Source organism: Oryctolagus cuniculus, chromosome 1, assembly GCF_051225735.1.
Source record: "Oryctolagus cuniculus isolate XC-2025 breed Fujian yellow rabbit chromosome 1, ASM5122573v1, whole genome shotgun sequence".
NCBI lineage: Eukaryota > Metazoa > Chordata > Mammalia > Lagomorpha > Leporidae > Oryctolagus > Oryctolagus cuniculus.
This window is the reverse complement of record NC_142867.1, coordinates 181,961,304-181,982,557: the sequence shown is the minus strand read 5'-3', so window position 1 is coordinate 181,982,557 and position 21,254 is coordinate 181,961,304. Positions and strand designations below refer to the sequence as shown.

General features: G+C 42.2%; 1 protein-coding gene across 5 annotated transcripts in view; it reads right to left on the bottom strand.

Annotated features, from left to right (window-relative positions):
- ADAMTSL1 (ADAMTS like 1) overlaps positions 1–21,254 on the bottom strand; it is a 1,088,032-nt gene that overhangs the window by 60,691 nt on the left and 1,006,087 nt on the right. For all 5 annotated transcript variants that reach the window (XM_008254434.5, XM_008254437.5, XM_008254438.5 and 2 more), the window contains 2 exons: positions 14,125–14,304; positions 11,547–11,681 (listed from right to left, as the gene is read on the bottom strand). In XM_008254434.5, coding sequence (XP_008252656.4) covers positions 11,547–11,681; positions 14,125–14,304 — 315 coding nt within the window. The remainder of the gene's footprint in view (positions 1–11,546; positions 11,682–14,124; positions 14,305–21,254) is intronic.

The following is a 21,254-nucleotide window of genomic DNA, read 5'->3' as shown; positions in this document are numbered from 1 at the left end:
TCCTGCGGCTTCCCCATAAATGCCCTCTGAAATACTGATTTAGTTTTCCACTATATGTACTATGGTGCTTCCTGAAGTCCCTGTGGGGATCTCTATTCCGCACTTCAGATTTTTATTTAACACAAGACAAAGGTGCATAAACATGTGCCATAAACAACCACAAGCTGACTTTTCTTAATAGCAAAGCATATTCTCTTTGCAAGCAAAACTCTGGGAAATCAAAAGCATTTTCCTTGTGCCTTAAACTTCACCTCCCAGTATAAATGAGGAAACAGATGCCAACTCACACCTCTTTGAGCAGGGTCAGGATAAATACCTTCTTCCTTTGCCTTTCCTCATTAAGTACCATGGTCGTCATCCACATGGTTTCCTTGCCCTTCCTCTGCACCCCTTTTCTTGCCACCCTTCGGGTGGGTCTGCACCTAACCTTTGACCATCAGAACTTGCTGCTGCCATGACTATTTTTGGAGAGGAAGTAATGATGAGCTGAGTGTTCCAACTGGTCAGGATGAAAAATGGCTCCCTAACAGATGTGGTCCAGGGCACTGACAGTCACTAGGTGTATTTTCTCAAAATTGGATTCAGGAAGTGCTTGATCCGGTCTGTACCAGAAGAATCAGGAAGTATGCTTTTGTTGGGTGAGGGTGGAGGTACATGGAACAGATGTGCAACTAGAATAGAAATGATAAATGGAAATGACTCAAGAAGACTTTTAAGCCTAGTCCTGTTTTAAGTCCCTTTATAATATGCAGGGTCTTCCCTCTTGAGGACCTAGACACAACACAGATATGAAATATTTCCAATAACACAAGGTAGGGTGGGCTGAGCACCACATTAGTGACTTGGAGCAGGTGTTGGTGAACTGAGGCCTAATGCCAACCCAGTCCAATTCCTGTCAAGAAAGTGTCATTAGAACCCAGCCACATCCAGCTGTTTATCACCTAGGGATGCCTTCTCCATACAACTGCAGAGTGGAATAATCGCAACAGAGACCTTTCATCCCACAATGCCTAAGATATTTCCTATCTGGTTCTTTACAGAAAAAGTTTGCCTAACTCTGGTCTAGAGTAGGTATTTCAGAGCTCAATGGAGAGTGACCATTCAAAACTGAGACACTCCAAGGATTCACGGAGGCCTCAAACTATGGCCTTGCAGACCTTTAGGAATTACTGAAAAAAAGATGAGGCAGGGAAGGCTATTGCAGGCCAGGAAATCACAAAAGAATCAAGGCCATAGCAAGTGATAGGGATATATTTGACAAGAATGGTAGGACTAAGGTGGGAATAGGATGGAAAGATGGATATGGAGACTAGCTCTGAAGATTGAAGAGCCTTGATTGACAGGCTAAGGTATTCTAAGTGCTACAACACCATTTTTTTTTTTCACATCAGTCTCTACATAGATAGTAGGGAATAGAGAAAAGACCTTAAAAGTCCATTATAGTGCTGAGAAGCAATTTTTAAAAATATTTATCTGAATGGCAGAGTTACAGAGAGAGGGAAACACACATGCATAGAGCGATGGGAAGGGAAGAGAGAGAGGAAGATTGAACTTCCATTCACTGGTTCTCTCCCTAAACGGCCACAACAGCTGGGGCTGGGCCAGGCTGAAGCCAGGAGCTTCACCTGGGTCTCCCATATGGATGTCAGTAGACCAAGCACTTGGGCCATCCTCCACTGCTTTCTCAAGTGCATTAGCAGGGAGCTGGATTGGAAGGGGAGCAGCTGTGACATGAACTGGCATCTATTTGGGATGCTGGCATTGCAGGTGGTGGCTTGACTCACTGCATCATAACACTGGCCCTAAGTAGCAATTTTTAAAAGTATGGATGCCTAGCCCTTCTTCCAGAGATTCTGACTTAATTGGTCTCATTGGAATATAGTTTTTTAAATATCCCAAGTGACTCTACTGTGCAATTGGGAGCCTCTTACTACGTGAAGGAAATGGCCAGGCACGTGCCTGCAGAAGCTCAGGGCCAGATAGACATAGCAGGTGCCCAACACATGTGAGTCAAATTAAATCAGCAATATTGGCTTGTACCAGAGCCAGCCTGATAAGCCTCTGTTTTACTAGAGTCAGCTATATAACATTCAGTTGGCCACATGGTTTCCAATAAAAGAAATCACTTCTGCTGCCCTTGCCTAATCCTGGAAAAAGCCCATGATGCTCAATGCAATATTGAGTCTGTTTATAAATTTGGGCATTTATAGATTTTTTCTCTCACAGTTGTTTTAATGTGGCTATTTACAAGGCCTTACACGATTTGCCCTCTGCCTTGTTACCTCTCTGATCTTCTCTCCTCCCATGTATTCCCTTTGTGACGGCACTTTGGCGATGCTGGTCTTGTTGTTGTTCTTGGAACGTGCTAGGCATGTCCCTACCTCAAGAGTGCTGCACTGGCTCTTTCTGAGCCTGGGACACTCTTCTCTTCCTCCTCGCATGTGCAATGCTCAGGAGCTCCTGTTGATGTCCCTGCTCAAGGATCACTTTCTCAGTGAGTCTTCTCTGGACCATAGAACTTTTACTTGCAACCCCCTTCCCATCTGGGTACCACTGATCCTTTTACCCTGCTTTGTTTCTCCAGAGCACACCTCACCTTCTAACACATGATGTCATTTTCCTCCTTCTGCTTATTTTCTATTCCCAGGACTACAATGTAAGATCTATAAGAAACTTTTGTGTTTTGTTCCCTGCTGCCTTCAGTGATGTTCAGCATATCAAAGGAACTCAATAATGATATACCCTATTGTATGAGTGTTTTGACTTATCCTTCAGGCATGAGTTACTCCTCTGTTAAACCTTCTCTGATACCTCACTTTGCTGAATGAAGAGTCTTCTCTCCTGGGTTCCCTTTGGCTTACTTTGGAACAACACAGAACTTTCTTGCACTCATTAACTTTTCTGCTCAGACCAGGGCAGTTGTCTTATCATATTTCTCAAAGCACCTACTTAACACCACCCCACCCCACTTTTCAAAAAGATTTATTTATTTATTTGAAATGTAGAACAACAGAGAAAGAAACAGAGAGGGAAAGAAACAGAGGGAAGAGGAGGGAGAGCAAGAGAAATGGATAGGGAAAGAGGGAGACAGAAGGGAGAGGGAGGAGGAGAGGGGGAGAGGAACAGGAGTGGGGAGAGAAAGGGAGAGATATCTTTCACGCACTGGTTTGCTTTCCAAATGTCTGTAACAGCAGCAGCAGCTAGGCTAGGTCAAAGCCAGGAGCCAGGGACTCCTTGTGGCAGCTTAACCTGCTATGCCACAATGCCCACCCTTGAGGTCTTCCTTTTGTAATCACTTTCCTCTAAATGAATTACTTTCCTATCAGACTCCCAGTGCCCCCACTAGAATCAAATTGTACAAAAGGATGTACAAGGGTTTGTTTTATTTATTACTATATCCTAGTATCTGGAATAGTGTCTGGCATGCAGCAAATAAACCTCAATTAAGTTTTCTAGAAAGAATTAATGAGGAATAGGTTTGTGATTAACTTATTTACTGTGCATCCCTGGCTCTTAGCACAGGGCTGGGCATATAACAGACAATAAGTATTTGCTGAAAGCATACATGGACTTATCCTCGAGATACTGCCTTGTTAGGTGCTTTGCCAGGAGTTTCAACTTTGAATATTAATATTTATTAAACTGCTTTCCAATACACATTCCTGCTTTGACAGACTGACATGTGAACACTGACCTTTCCCTTTAACATTTAGGTCTAGGTGCTACAGATTCCAGCCACATTTCCCTCACCTGCAGGACCTCATTTGTAGGAATGGCCCAGTCTTAATATTTCAGTGCTGGGGAAAAAGTATTTTTTCATCTGTTAACATGAGATTTTGGGTCAACAAGAGGGTTGTTGCTCTTAACAGAGGCATCTGGAACTGTGCTTCATGCCAGCTGGGATCTGCAAATCTCAGCAGGGAATGGACAGAGAATAAAAGATACAAGCTGCCTGTCTCAGGTGGTCAGAATGCAAACACTGCTGCCCACTGCGTCTCATTGCCTGGCTTCACAAGGGCTGGGAGGCCTCTGAGAAGTGGAGGTTTCATGCATGCAGGCTTGGAGGTGACAGACCCACTGCCCTGGGGAGCATGCTGGTGCTGCCGAGAGGCTGCAGGCATGTCGCTGTGCCCTCCAGTCCCAAGCATGGGCGAGGGACCAGATACACTGCTTTCTTTCATGGGAAGGCTTTGCTCTGCAAACTCCCTCAGATTGGTAAATCACAAGGCATGAGGAAAGGCTGAGGCCTCTTGGCTCTCTGTGGGCGAGTGTGACAGGTGCCTCCAGCACTGATGCTGTGAAGAGCCCATTGGATGAGGCATCACAGAGGAGAGTGCCTCACCAAAGAGAGGGGCAGACTGAACCCAATGTGTATCTTCTGTAAACACTCAACAGGCTCCAGACTTAAGCAAGGTTTGCTGAAGAGAGGTACTGAGCTGTTTTTCTTAAGCTACCTATACTTACCTATTTTCTTATAGAGCCACCCAAGGCCATCTAATTTTCACTAAACTCTGGGGCTTTTAGGACATAGGTTTTCTATTTCCTGCCTTTCCTGAGGATGCTCTCCACTCTGGATATCTTTTTGGTAGGGTGGGTCTGTCAGGGTCCTTGGCCTCATGGACCCCAGCGACACAGTGGAAAGCATGTGCTCCTTGGAGACAGGGCTGTGTGATCACAACCGTAGGCCTTGGCACCCTTCATAATTATATGAGGGAAGAACTAGATCGGGGCTTGGCTAATGTGTTCTATAAAGGGTCGGATAGAAAAACTTTAAGCTTGTGGGCCATATGGGGTCTGTGGCAAGTATTCAACTCTGCCACTACAGTGGGGAAGCAGCCATGGACACTGCACTGACAACTGAATGGTTGTGTCCTGGGAGTGTTCAGCAGAATACGGATCAGTGCATTCATGTGAAAAACTAGCTAGGTCAGGGAAGAGAACCTGAAAGCATTAGATATGCCAGTACTGATCCTCACAGAAGGAACTGTTCCTGTCCCTGCCAACCAACTAGGAAAACATCAAGACCCCTATAGCACTGGGTAGAATATGTTGTTGCTCTAAAGAGACAAATACATCATTGAAATAGAATAGAGAGTATAGAAAGATACCCACACATATAAGGACAACTGAATTTCCACAGGTGCAAAGGTAACTCAGTGGAGGAAGGATAATGTTTCAACAAATGGTAGTGGACAAGCTGGATATCCATATGCATACAAATGAACTTCAGTATACACCTCAGATCACATACAAAACTAATTCAAAATAATCACAGAAATGATCACTGGATCTAAAACTATAAAACATCTAGAAAAAAATCTAGGAGAACATCTTTGAGACATTGGGGTAGACAAAGATTTGTTAAACAGAACACAAAAAGAATGATCCATGACAGAAAAAAATAAATTGAATCTAATCAAAAATGTTCTACTTTTTGAAAGACACTATTAAAAGAATGAAAAGACAGTCATTAGCTGAGTAAATACATTTGGAATTCATTTATTTGATAGGCTTGTATTTAAAATATACAAACATCTCACAAAATTCAATAATATGCAAATAAATTACAGAGCTTTAAAAGTATAGAAGACTTTTCACCAAAGAAATGATGGGAATAAGCACTTGAAAAGATGTTAGCACCACCAGTTATTAGGAAAATATGAATTAAAGCCATAATGAGAAATCACTATATTCATAGTGTAGTGTCGAAAATTAAAAAAAAAAAAAACAACTAGAGCAAGTTTTGATGGAGAAAATGTGGAGAACCTCGAACTTTCAAATATGGCTGGTGAGAATATAATGTACTTGTAAAACAGTAAAATGTGTTGGAAAAAAAAAAAGTAGGGACATTTCTTATAACGTTAAATGTACACCTACCACATGATCAGCCGTTTACTCCTAGATGTTTAATCAAGAGAAATGATGCACATGTCCATACATAAATAAGTATGATTTGCCATAGAAGATTTATTTGTAACAACTAGAAACTGGAAACGACCATCTTACCTCTCTACAGGTGAATCAAACAAGCTGTAGGATACCTGCACTAAGGAGCACTAATCAGCACTACAAAGAAATGCACAGTTGATATATGTTGCAGCCTATGTCAGTATATCTATCCCCAGTGAAAGAAGCGAAATTTCCCAAAAGTATGATTTCATTCTAGAAAATGCAATCCAGTCTATACTGATAAAAAGTAGGTCCATGGTTGCCTGGGGTGGGAGCGGTGGTTGTAGTCAGGGGAAGGGGTATGAGGGATCAATTACAAGGAGCAAGAAGGTAACTTTTGGGGATGATGAATATGCTCATTTATTGACTGTGATGATGATTTCACATTTGTATACCTACATCAAAACTAAGTTTTGACTTTAAATGTGTAATATTATAAGTCAACTAGCAAATTGTCAAAAAGGTTTATATAAAACATATATAACATATATAAAAATATATAAATATTATATATATTTGTACTTTATAAATCAATAAAAATTATCTATCAAAAATGAGCAAAAAGAATCTGAATAATTTACAAATGAATATGACTGATAAATATATTAAAAATTAAAATTATTTGGGCCAGCCAGCCTTGTGGTATAGTGGATAAAGTCACTGTCTGCTAGACGTGCATTCCAAATGGGTGATGGTTCACGTCCTGGCTGCTCCTACTTCTGATCCAGCTCCCTACTAATGGCCTCGGAAAAGCAGCAGAAGATGGCCCAAGTGCTTGGGACCCTGTCATCCATATGGGAGACCCAAATGAAACTCCTGGCTTCGGCCTGGCCAAGCCCTGGCCATTGTAGCCATTTGGAGAGTGAACTTGTGGGTGGAAGATTTCTCTCATTTTCTCTCTCTCTCTCCCCCCCTTCCCTGTCCCTTTTGCTCTTGGTAAATCTTTCAAATAGATAAGTAAATCTTCAAAAAAATCAAAATTATTGAAAATATACAGAATAGAAATATATTTATACTATTTTGGTATTATGTATTAATCAATTAAAATGATAAATGTAAAAACTTTTGGTCATACCATGTTGTGATGACATTTTGGAGAAAAAACTCAGACAATGCTGGTAGCCACAGAAATAGATAAAACTTTTTTTGGAGGAAAATTTGACAATATGTAGCAAAAACCTAAAATATATGAGCTTTGACACAGTAATTCCACTTCCAGGAATTGATCCTAAGTAAACAGGGATGCACACAAAGATTTAGAAATCAGAATATTCATCATATATATTCATATATTAATAATGACCAGGGACCACAAAGAACCTAAAAATACAACATTAGAGAACTAGTTGAATAAGATTCAGCATTTCCTGCCAATGTAGCCATTAAAAGTGAAACTATAGAGGAATATTTAGATACATGGAAAGACATTTGTTATATCTCATGAAGTAAAAAAAGTGACAAGCACTGTATAGAGTATATTTCACCTTAGGTAAAATATATACATACATAGGAATATTAATATCTCAGAAAAAGGCATTTGTACAGGTTATCTCAGGATTAGACATTTATAGATAATTTTCCTTTTCTTCTTGCTTTTATTCTACAATGAAGACATATTGCTCTTATAATGAAAACTCCAATAAGAGTTATTTTAGAAAGTATCAACACTTACTCCTCATGTAGGATCTCTATCCTTAATGTGCTGTACATTGAGATTTAATGCTATAACGAGTACTCAAACAATATATTTCACTTTGTGTTTCTATGGGGGTGCAAACTGTTGAAATCCTTACTTAATGCATACTAAACTGATCCTCTGTAAAAAAAAAAAAAAAAAAAAAAAAGAAATTATCAATTCCCAACTTGACTCTCACTGGGATTAAACATGACAATAGGTCTGCTCTGATTTCATCATCATTTAAAAAAAAATCATCTATTATTTTTCACTTTATGTTTCTGTGTGGGAGCAAACTGTTGAAATCCATACTTGATGTATACTAAGCTGATCTTCTGTATATTAAGATAATCGAAAATGAATCTTGATGTGAATGGAAGGGGAGAGGGAGTGGGAAAGGGGAGGGTTGTGGGTGGGAAGGACGGTATGGGGGGAAGCCATTGTAATCCATAAGTCGTACTTTGGAAATTTATATTCATTAAATAAAAGTTAAAAAAAAAGTATCAATGCTAATGCCCTACAAATGAATACTGTGAGAAATATTAGTCTTAGGCCTTAGTGGCCAAAAATAATATTTAATTGAAGGCTGCAAAAAGATTTAAATGATGTAGGGAGGCCTGGGATGCTGCTGGTCTGAAAATGGAGCTCTGTGGGGTACTGCTTTAGGCTGGGACCACCAACGGTGGCCTTGTGTTCCAGAGCACTTGGCACAGTTTTGACCTGCCTGCAGAAAGGCCAGTTGGGAACTAGGATGAAAACATCGACACCTGTCCTGTCTAGGACAATGGGTTCAACTTAAGTTGGGTCTACTCGGCATAGTTGAACATCCACTGGGCATTTTCCATGTCCAAGTCACATTGTTAAGAGTGTGAAAGCAACAAGGGACTCATAAGTTCCAAATTTTCATTTTACAGTTATGGAAAGTGAGGCCCAGGTGGGGCCATGCATGTGCTGCTCAATCAACACTCTTTCATGAAACATCTAACTGTGGCTTCAAGTGAAGTCAATGCCAGGATGTCTGATAACTAAAATATGCATTTCCAGAGTAGACTTCCCTGCTGGGAATCTCAACTCTCAAGTCTTAATGAAGAAGAGTTAGCTTTGATACATGACTTTAAAGATGCTATATCTGCCCCTTCTCCCGTTTCTCCCATGAAAACACAAAGGTTACTGTCACCGTGCCCAGAACCACGAAGTTCTCCGAATCTGTTATAGCCAGTTAACCTCATACACAGAGAAATACACACACTTATGACTGTCACAGGGTTGGCAAATGGCTTTCATCCTGTATATCAACTGTCACCAGGCTTGGCGTGAATGTTAAATTCCAAGGCAGTGCCTGGGCTGAGTGAAAAAGAGCCTCATGACTGATTAGGGATGCCTTGGCTGTGGGATGAGTGATCAACAGCGTCTTCACCACATATTTCCACCTTGGTCTAGAGTATCCGTTACTCTCTAAACAGTGTTTCTTCATTCCTCTCCCACTACTGATGGTTCCTATGAAACATTACTTTTTACAGTATCATTTCCTTACTCAACACCCCCATGGGTCTGTCTACATTTCTCATGTAGTAAATCTACTTCCACAGTCTAGTATTTAAGACCCTGTATGATTTGAAACCACTCATTGTTCTGACTTCTTGGCAACCCTACACAAAACCACCTCCTTGACCTCTCTGGCTTATTTCTTGAAACCAGGGTGCACATTGCACTTTAAAAGGGGCCGCTGATAGAAGCCAGGGGTGAGAGCTCATCCAAAGGGAAGCAACCAGACATGTATAACATAGTCACTATCTGGAGGACCTGAAGATGGAGGGAGGGCATTAGAATTGTTGGGCTATGGGTCAGAGCCCAAGCTGAGTGGACCAACTCTGGCTGAGGCTTGCTTGTGTTGATGGCCTAGTTTTTTTCTCACTTGAGCAGCCTGTCATCAGCGTTAAAGCAGTGGTGTTTTATGGCTGCTTCTGAACAGATATCTGATACCTACTTTGCACATTTTCATCTCAAGGCTCTTGGTATCTTCTGCACCTCGAAAAATCATTTCTCTTCTGCCTATTCAAATCCCACCCTTCTTTAGGGCTTGGTTCCAAAGTATCATAGTGAGGTTCTGGTCTGTCTCAACCTACTTCTCAGAGTCCTGACAGTTGACATCACTCACTAATTCATCTCTGCAAGTCCATGCGACACTGACAGTCCCCACTAGCAGTTGCAGCCAGAGACTTTATGGACACTGACTCACTGTCTCATTCAAATAGGGCTGTCTGGATGTGGGCTGGAATATTAAGGTGTCTCTTAACTTAGATTTAAATACCAGTCTAAGGTAACAAAGCACCATAAACTAGCAATGGAATGCAGCAGCAGAAAGCACAATAAATTCTTACAGCCCACAGTTAAAATGAGACAAAATATTATTCCAGAATAAGGGAGACCGAAAGTAGAGCTGTTGTGGAAAACTATGAACAGGTTAACTGTTCCAGCATGCTGAATGGCACCTGAATGACCCAAAGAGTTATTCAATTTTAAAATAAGCAATTGCTGCACACCCTGTTAGTGACCAGGCTATGATTAATTGTTCTCATTGTGATGCTTCTAAAATAAAGATGTTCACAATGCAAATATTTAACATGGAATAAGTTTGGCATTTGAAAACCAAAGAAAATACACAATCCAAAACTTCTATGAATTCTAGTCAATGTGATGTGGAAAAACTCAACACCATGTACAAATGACGAGAAACAGAATGTGCTACTGGTTACTGTATCTGCATCTTATTTTTACCTTAATTAGAAATAGAGAAGTCAGATCTACTTATGTGCTGATAAACTGTGAGGATTCTTGGCTAATTCCAGATCATAATGAAAACTGAAGGTAACCTTTCTGTGCTCTAAAGATTTAGGCCCTGTGGCTATTAGGAAAAGTCATTACCAATATATCAATATGATGGGAACCCTTTGCCTTCTTGTGGCTTGCTAGTTGGCAGGTAGAATAGAAACTAAACTTTGAGCAATGGGAATAATTTGGCTACTGTTACCAACATTTGGGGTCACTGAGAGTTAGCATGAAGAGTTCTACCACTTTAACAGCTTTCCTTAAAAACAAGTTTTAGGATCAGGTTCATAGCACAATTAAGAGGAAATTAGAGAGATTGCCTGTATACTCCCTTTACCCACACATGCATAGGACTGCTATTTTTTCTAGGCCTGTGAAAGGCAGAAGTCTTCTCCTCTACCTTGACACCTCCATAGGTCCTTTGAAGGCTTTGCTAGCATCTCCATGATTCTGGCGTGATGACTGGGGTACCTCTATAGTTCCCTGCTAACAGAGGGCACCAGACACATAGGCAATAACTTGACGAATATTCCCAATGACAGCTGTCAGGGAGACCATACGTGGTGAAATTATTTAAACACTTCCTTGAGGAGTTTGTCTGGGTAGGTTTCAGGCTCTACTTATAAAAGGCTGGCCTAAACCAAATTGTCTGGCTCTTGGAGGGTGCCAATATTGTACTTTCCCTCGACAGTTGATTATAGCTCTGGTGAGGTTAGCAGGAGTACTGGGGAAGTACTGGAGAAGGGAGCAAAGAAGAGGATGTCCAGGAGCCATTTGTCCTGCTGTGTCTTTCTCCAAGTTCAGTGAGTCAACCTGTATGAGAGGATCTGCATTGTGGCATCAGCCCAAGAGGTTTCAGAAAGGAGCCATACTGGAACCTAGACAAGCTATAGAGTCCAGACTAAGAACGGGACTCACCTCGTGTGGAATGTCAGCCAAGTTTCCACTGGTGAGTCTGGATTCTGTAGGCAATTTAGTGATTTCCTGTTGGCCACCCCCCACTGCTGCCTCCCTCCCACCTGCAAGCAGTCACCCATCCATAAATCCTGTCCAGCCCTGGATTTCTGCCCAATGTCTCAGAGGTTGGGCTCACCAAGGAGAGCAGAATTCCCAGGATCCAGGACCAGCTGTGTTCCCAGAGGAGATGTCAGCGCTGAAGGAAGGTTCGGTCCAGTGGCTGAGAGCAGGGCCCTGATATCTTCCAACTGCGCAGGGACTTCTGGAGGGTCTGTGAGAAGACAGATGCTGAATCAGGCAGGTTAAAAGAGCACAGGCTGCGTTAAGGACAGAGGAGTGTGTATGTAAGACATGCATTATCATTGCTGCCTTTTAAAATCACTTTTTCCTATGGATTAGGTATATCTGTCAAAGTGAGTCTTAATTTCAAGCTTAGTATTTGATGTCTGAAATCACAACAAGAACTAGGCACACTAATTTCAGGAGTTCCTTACTTATATCATAGCAATATTTGGTAGCTATAAATTTGAGATAAACTGTAGTATAAAGGCACGTATAAAAAGTCAACTTAGCATTTATGATATTCTACATCTTGTGCTAAATAGTTTTCATTCCAATTTTCAATTTTTAAAAACCCTCTTCATGTGATATAGGGAAAACCCTATTGCTGAGTTCAAGAATCCTTAGTCTGAGCCATGGTTCTCTGTCCATGGACTTGAACAAGTCACTTAATCCTGTTGAGTCTTAGTTTTCTCATCTGTAAAATGAGGTTCCCTTCCAAGGTCTCTTTCTACTCTGGAATATCATGATTTTAACAACTGGTGGTGGCACTTCACTCAAAGTTAGTCTCTCTTCCTCTTCTTTAATATTTCCTATTGAAACTCAGCAAGCCTTTGGTTATTTACTCAGAGCAAGAAGAGGAGGCTATATCTCATTTTCAAAACAATTAGCTCTCCTTGGGCTAAATGTCAGTTCCTTCTCATGTCCTCCCAGCTTCTACAGTACTTTTTTTTTTATTCCCTGCATGTCCACTTGATCTTCTGAAAATTAAGGGAAACTCAATTCTTAAGGGAAGAAGTCATATTTTGTTTTTCTCCTAAAGCTCTACTAGTGTCCAGATGACACAGGACTTAGAAGCAGACTTAATGAATATTCACCCAATGATGATGTGAATAAATTAAGGAAAGTCTGTCCCATCACACTTTAAGTCTCCATGCCATAGGTTAAGTCACTGAACTTGGCTTGGAATTTCAGCTTTATATATAAAACCCTTTAAAAGTTAAAAAGTTAAGCAGCATTTTTGCTGATTAAAATGTCCATATATTTACCTATACAAACTAACAAATCTTGATTAATAAACCAATACTTCCTGATTAGGGAAACCTGAATGTTCAGAACCTTTACAGTGATTTCCCCCTTCCTGGCACCACCATCCAGTTTGATTAAAATGAGAAGACCCTTCAAATATAGTGATCACCATCACGCTACATTAGAGTTGGACACAGTTAGGAACAGGCTTACAGAGCGCACACACTTCATTGGCAAAGTCACAGCAGCAGTTACCACCCTTAGTCTTATCTCTGTTAGCAGAGGCAACAAGGTAGGGTGATTAGGGAGGAAAAACCCATCCGTAAGCACCATAACTCAGCGTGGGGCCATGGTCCCTGGGCTCTAAGCTGAATACTAGCATCTCCGATGGATGAAGCCCCGCAGAAGACAAGCGGCATCTTTCTCTGAGACATTTTCCTGTGGCTTCCTATGATCGCTGTAGATTTTTGCAGCCACCAGCGAGATGAAACCTGTCAGGGCCTTTCTGCCATCTGAGTGGTCAGGGGGTGCAGAATCTATGTTTAGGTCTGTTATCAACTTTGGGCATGGAAGTCGAAGAATAAAGTTCAATTGTTTTCACTGAGAAAGTCTCTAGTGTGTATGTGTAGCATGTAATCGTTATTTCTCATATTATTTTTTTCATTTCTAAGTGCTCTAATTGCCTTTTTTAATACTACCCCACCAGCTCCCAAACTTCGTGAGAAAGAAAAACTAGGTCACTAGTTCAGAGCACAGAAATGATTATAGTCAGCAACATGGTGAGTTCAGCACTAGGTAACATCAACTGGTGAGTGGTGGCCTGTAATTGTTATTTTAAAGTATTCACATTATTCTAGGAACTGTACTAGACTCTTTAATCAGGAAGGGGTTCCTATGTTTGGGGGGTTCCATATAGAGACCTAGGTAGACTAGACTGAGCTTCCTGGAATTATATGAAAAGTTGTGCATGTATAGATTTCTCTGGGAGGAAGGATCCATAGTTTTTATTTGATTCCCCCCAAGAAGTACTTAGCATAGGAGTTCAGAATAATTGCCTCAATGCTGTCATCTCTGCTGGACACTCCTGCACCCCCTGTGCAAGTGGACAATTCTCATTTGGTGGAACTCCCCTCTGGTCTCTCCCCCGCTGAGAGACCAGCATTGGAGTCTTAGCAAGGTGAAGTAACACGCCCAATGCCACAGTTCCTAAGAGCAAGAGCCAGGGTTTGAGCTCATATTTGGCCCCAAAGTCTGTATTCATTCTCTGACGGCTGCAGTGGAGAGAAGACAGGGGATACTGGTTTTACCTTTCATGTCCTTAATTGGGTTAGGATGAAAGGGGGCAGAGGGCGGGTTAGGCAGTCACCCCCAGCAGGGTTCACCAGGCCGCAACTTGAGCTGCTCACCTAGGATCAGCAGCTGAGTGCTCTCCATCAGCTCTCCATGAAGATTGGCCGCCCTGCAGGAGTACAGACCCTGATCCGAGGAGGACACATTTGCAAGCAGCAAGGAACCCTCATGTAGATGGTGAGGGGAGCCCAGTTTGCTTTTGTTCCTGAACCAACTGACTTCAGCTTCAGGCACACCTAGGAAGAAAAAAAAACACATCAGCTAATCCCTTCCAGGTGAACTCAGGGAGGCTCTCCGCTGGTTCTCCCGGGGCTGCTGCAGAGGAAGCATCTGCCTGGGCGTCTTCCACCATCCTTGGGCCAAAGTAAATAACGCCTTGGACTTTTCAGTTGTCTCCAGATCTTTTGACTTTTAAAACTGACACTGCTGAGGCAGGAAAAGGGAGGCCAGTTAAAAGAAGAGGAAAACAGAGGCAGCTGGTGAATGGCACTTGCCAAGGTGGAAGGAGAGTACCTCAATTCTTTGGAGGAAGCACATTACAAAAACAAAAGAACCAAATGCATACACCCTGGAAAATGAAGAATCCACAACCCCAGGACACAAACAGAATGCTGAGTGAGCAAAGCCAGGAGCAAGAATACTTACATGTGATTCCATTTCTGGGAGTCAAAAAAAGAGCGGGCAACAGAATGCACGCTGTTGGTGGTCAGGTGGTGGCTCCCATGAGAAAGGGGGTGAATCGAAAGGGTTGTGACAGAGAGGGGACAAGGGTTCTGGACTTGGGGCTGGCTTGGTGGGCAGTGCTCACTTTCTGATATGTGTACTTTTCTGCATAGATTTATTTCAATAAGAAGTTCAAAGCTACACAATTTCAGAGTAGGAACAGGATAAATGAAAGCTGCTGGATTCTTTGTTGGCATTCTGTGGAAAACATCTTTGTATCTTCTCAGAATGGGAGAGCATGAAACAGTGGCACTGGGAAGCACCGCAGAAAATGCACAAAATCTATACACTGCACAAGTAACAGTGCACACATCCAAGTTTCCTGCTCCGGGGGGAGGGCTGGGGAGACTGTGCTGATGTGGAAGCAGTGCCTGTCTCTGGAAGTTATGCTGCATACTCTGGGGACAGCCTGTTTCTCAGTTAAGTCTCCTCTGGTTGAATTGCTGGTGAGTAGGCTCTAGTTTAGGACAAGCATTCCCACATGGTCTTCATAGGGTGTTCCTCCTGGGGCTGGGCTCTGAATGAGCTGGGAGACGGAAAGGCTTTGGCATTAACTCACAGGTCTCCAGGGAGCAGAAAACCCCATTTCCTTATATGCCCAGCCTGCTGATCCGGCTCACAATGTACTGAGGGACCTCTGTGACAGCATCAGGGCATGTGTAAAATGTCAAATCCTGGTTAATGGGGTCAAAGCCAAGACTAGACTAAGGAGCCATTTAAGTCCAGTGCTTTCCTTGAGTGGGGGCTGCATTTTGCCCTTCATAGTCAGCCACTCTTGGAAAAACAGGGGTCTTTAAGGAGTTACCTATGTATCTGTTACTTGTTCTGGAAGCTGGCAGAAGGAAGACAGGTAAGGGCTACTGACAGGGCATGGACACTTGGGTACTATGGCCTTGTCACAGCAGGGAAAGGTAGATCCTAAAACTCACATGATGTGAAAGTTGATGGTCAAGAGCACGAGAGGGGCCAGACTGGCTTCAGCTCTAAACACACCTGGAGAAAAGATAACAGGTGATGGGCAGAAAAACTGCTTTTTCATCGTAGCACCACTAGGGAGAGCAAGTGCATCACAGTGCTTGCCCCTGCCAGCTTGGGCTGTGGACCAGGAATTGAGTTTTTATTTTTGTTTTGTTTTTTAATTCCAGCACATTTAGAAGAAAAATCTCTGGAAAGTAAAGTTGAAGAAAAATACTTCCAATCATTTCTCTTCTGAAGACACAAGGAAAACGAGGGCCTACACACCACTCTCTGCCAGTGTTTGTCCTCTTTCCTGTGAGTAACTCCCTGAATCATGTGCGGTGGGCATCCACTGAGGAGCAGGGGCAGCCAGCACAAATCCCCTGCAGGAAGTAAAGGCTGGTCTAGAGCTGCAGAGGCAGAGCAAGCAAATTGGACTAAACAGTCCGAGTTCCATCAACAAAAGGGTGTTGTCCCAGTGAACAGGGAGTGAACGCTGTCCGACCCCCTGTGCTCACTCTGGCTGCACCACCCACAGCTCCTGCAGGGACTCCCTGCTGCTCACCAGGGTATCCTCTGGCCAGAGTCTGTGCTCCTGCTGGCAGCCAATGGCAGAGAAGGGGAAAGAAGATGGCAATGAGAGTGACAGACAAAAAATGACAGGCAGGCAGGGTAGAAAGGAGAAGAAGGAGGGGCAGGAGGATGGGGTGGGGGAAGGACCAGGGAGGGGGGAAACCTGAAAGATGTTTCTTACTTCCCTGGAATTCCTCATAAGCTTCCCTTTGTTACTCTTTGTCTTTTGTCCCTGTAATGTCAGGCTTAGTTGAGGGGGCAGGACAAGGTGTCTACACAAAGGATTGGAGTCCTCTGGGGACTGCAGAGGGTTCACAGGGGAAATGGAAATGTTCAGGACAGCAAACAGTGGAAGTCTCTGTGAAACTGGGAATACACAGTGACAGCAGTCCCTAGGGCAGAGAAATTAAGTGGGACTCCTTCTCTAATCTGTTCATTATCATGGGTTTGCTGCTGGGGGGCTTGTTGCCAGTGTCTCACTTTGGGCACCTCAGCTTGCAACTGTTGGCTTTAGGCAGAGAACAACACTAACAAGATTCTTTGGAACCATAGCTGGTGCCTTCACTGCCAGCTCTGGCACTACAAGCACACTCATAGAATAAGAGGAAAAGTAATACAGGCTTCATAGAGCTTTTTCCTTTTCTCTCAAGAGATAACAATAGTGCTTTAGAAAATGTCACTGCACTGAAGGTGCCACAGAGTCCCTTCAAAACGTCCCTGATGGAAACGTCTAACACGGATGTCCACAATACCTTGACATAGGGAATGTACCAAGTTAGGCAAAGATATCCTGAACACGTTAGAGGAAAAAATAACACTGACTGAACATTTGCTATAAGCCAAATGTTTCATATACATAATCACTTATTTTCCACAATGATCCTACAAGGCCAACAGTACCATTTACTCTTTTACAGTTGAGAGGAGTAGGGCTCAGAGAGACTAAAGAATCTGCTTCTGGGTGCAAAGTCCTGTCTCCCCCTATTCCCTATCCCATGGCTAATCAGTAACCCACCAATGGCAAGGTGGGGCCCGATACATAGGAATGTACCCCAAGATACCTACGTTAACAAGTGCGAGGGTACTTCAAGAAGTTCATGGAAAATGTAATTAAAAATAATTTTGTTACAGAACAATTTTGAAGTCATACTTATGAGAGGTTCTACAAAAAGTTCATGTGAAATGCACATTCTGAAAAAACTGCAGATTTCAAACGCCTAACATTTGAAAATTTTTTGCATTAAAATTAAAAATTCCACAATTTTTTTTTGACAGGCAGAGTGGACAGTGAGAGAGAGAGACAGAGAGAAAGGTTTTCCTTTTTCCATTGGTTCACCCCCCAATGGCTGCTACAGCATGCGCACCGCGCTGATCCGAAGCCAGGAGCCAGGTGCTTCTCCTGGTCTCCCATGGGGTGCAGGGCCCAAGAACTTGGGCCATCCTCCACTGCCTTCCTGGGCCACAGCAGAGAGCTGGACTGGAAGAGGAGCAACCGGGACAGAATCCGGCGCTCCAACCGGGACTAGAACCTGGTGTGCCGGTGCCGCAGACGGAGGATTAGCCTATTGAGCTGTGGTGCTGGCCAAATTCCACAATCTTTTAAAAAATGGTAGCATTTTTAAAAAAGTTTGCTTATTTTTATGTAGTTGAAAGGCAAAGTGACACAGAGAATGAGGAGACTGAGTAAGAAAGGGAGTGGGAGGAGGAAAGAGGGGGAAAAGCAGAGATAGAAGAGGGATAGGGATATCTTTCTTCCAGTGGTTCACTTCTCAAATGCCTGCAACATCTAGGGCTGTATCAGGCTGATGGCAGAGACTCAAGTACTTGAATGATCAGCTACTGCTTCCAAGGTTTGCCTTAGTGGGAAGCTGGATCTGATGCAGAGGCAGGACTCAAACTCAGGCACTTCTATATGGGATACAGACATCCCAAGTGGTGGTTTAACCCACTGTGCCACAACATCTGCCCCTCTGCCAACTCTTTGAAGTACCCTTCTATACACCACTGCCCACTGCCTGCCATTATGCCAGATTGCTGTTTAGAGAAAATCTGAACTACCGTGTTTTTATTTCTGAATTGTCAAATGCTTTTCACCTTGAGAATTAACCTTTCTGCTGTAAACATAACACCAAGATTGCTGTTAGGAGGGAAGTTTCTAGAATCACTTTGTGCTGGCTGTTAGCTCTCTTGCTGAAAAGCTTGGTCAGGTTGTAGGAGATTATTTTTTTTTCTACCCTTGTTGCAGAGTGACAATGTGTTCTACAGACAGACGTTTCTGGAAAATGACAGAAAAACACTGTCTGCCACAGCACAAAGTCCAATGCTGTGTTATCGTTGATCAGTTACTTTAGGCTTCTCACTTGGACTCTCTGGCATGATTTGTGTTTAAAAAAGGGAAAGAAAAGAACCCATGTTTTCGTTGTCCCCTTGTGGTGTATCTTACCAATGCCACAAAGCTCTCCCTGTTGCTTCAGAGGATCAATAATGAGTCTAGTCAGAATGGGCTGCTGTAACTTGATATGATTACAAGGATTAGTGCCTTTAATCTCCACTAAGCTGCAAGGTAGGGTGATGCTATAATAGTCTTTTTCTTCTTCTGCCTTTAAAATCCCAAACAGGATATTCTTGTTAACTAAACGACTTGTTATATTTGGAAGGCTGCTTGAAACATGGCAGCTTGTCAACATCTTGAGGTGGTGATCTAAGGTTTACCTTTACATGATAAGTTCCAGAAGCTTCTGAGGTGGTGGTAGTGGGGGTGACTTGGTGCAAGGAGCTAGACAGGGAACAGTAAGTCAAATATCAGTGGCAATTGTTGTACAGAACCATGGTTGTCTGAAAAGGGAGGTTTTCAGCCTTCTACCTTTGGTGGTGTTCACAAAATTGGTTGCTTTGTTTTCCTAAGTGCCCAGCCAGGCTACATTTCCCAGCATCCTTTGTAGTTGTGATTGACCATGTGACTATGAAGTTATATGAAAAGTAGGAACTTCTGTGAATCTTACAAATCATCCCAACTGTCTTCCACATGTTCTTTTTTCCCTCTTTTGGTTGACGAGATAGATTACCTCCAGAGAAAACTTGGAAGGGGTTATGTTCAAGAGGCATGGACATCCTGTAATCCTGAATGACAGCAGGGGGCAGATATTGCCAGCTGATCAGAAACACTCTTTGGATTTTAGATAAGCAGAAATAATTTCTAATGTGTTGGAGCCATTATATACATGGAGAGTCTGATATCAGTATATAGACTGAGCTAATTCACAACCCATTCTTGGCTCTGGAACTATTTCTGCAGCACAGGTTCTGTCAATTTTGTCTCCTAAGTCCTTTGAAAACTTCTTTTGCTCTTGAATAAAATACTAACTATACAATAATCTTTGGCAGTGTACAAAAGCTAGTCTCTGCTTACGTCTACTTCTCAGCTTCATAGGCTGCTTCTTCCTCTTGTTCTCCTTATGACACCAGTCATAATTCACTTTTTTGAACATGGTATACTCTTTCTACTTCAGGCCCTTGGTACATCCTGTTCCCATTGACTGAAATGCCCTCTCCTTCCCCAATTCCTTATCTATTACTTAGTTTTCAGAATTCTTATGTCGAGAAAAACAATGTGAGCAGTCCAATGGACTGGACCACTTTTCCAAGAAAAGCCTATTATACTCTTAATGCTGTTTATGCTTGGGAGTTGGGAAGAATTTGCAGGGCTGCATTTTATAAGTTGAAAGCAGAAGTGTGTTAAAAGTTGTTTAAAGAAAAACTGCTAACAATTCAAAGCATAAGTCAGTCTAGGTAAATTAAATAATATTTTTAAGATAGACTATTGTTTCCATTAAAATTATTCTTATGACAGACAAATGTTTAATACTGAGTGAAAAGGAAGCAGACTAAAGTATAAAGATTAAGGAAATACGCTAAAATGTCAACTGTGGTTGAATTTGGAAAGTAGTACTTTGAAGATGTTTTCTTTCCCTTTTGGCTTTTTTATTTTTCTGTGTTTTATAGAATTTATGCAATACTGTAATATTTTATAGTTGGAAAACAACTGTATCTACATATCACATTGTATTATGATTATATATTTCATAACTTCCCTTTTTCCCAGACTATAAACTTCCTGAAAGTTGTATCTTACTCATCATGTCTATTTGGAATGGAAGACCGCTGCTTGAAACTGAATTGGATATTCAATAAAAGGTTGCCAAATGAGTAACACAAATGAATTTGCCATGAAATCCTTCTTCAAGGAGGCCCATATAGAGTCCCAATTCCCTGTCCCTTAAAGTCTGGGATGTCAATTGTCAAGCTAGTGTATTGCAAGCCACTGGAGTTGGTACTGCGGTCTAGAAAATTCTATACAGTCAAAAGGACCCTACACTCCCTGACTACAGATGGAGTGTAGACCAACAAGAATAGGAGGTGAGCAATAAGAAAAGATTACAGTAGTCAAGTCCAAGTAGCTCCTTCTGCCACTTAGCATTACTGTTGGTATTTCAACTGGAGACTCAGCTCAGGGATGACTTCCTTGTCCAGGCAATTCATAGTGTAATCAAAAGCAGGTTCATTCCCGCCAACTTTGAATAAATATCTTGTTTAACAAAAGGCATAATGACAGAAACATGAAGATTTATTTTAGTTAACCAGGGTTAATACACATGGGATTCTATAAGAAAAGCTAAAATAAAGACAATAATGTCATAGCCAGACACAAACTGGGTTTAACCACCAGGGTCTCACCATATGGTTAACAAGTGAGTCTCTAGATGAAGCTGGAAGACAGAGCCACATGCATGGAGGAATGGGCTAACACTCATTTGAATGTCTTTGACTTCCCATGGTAAATGCTCCCCAACCTGGACTTTGGTTCTGTTGATCTTCAAATACCCCAACTCCTTGTTTGCTGCCCTCTCTCCCCTGTTCTTTAATTCCTACCAAT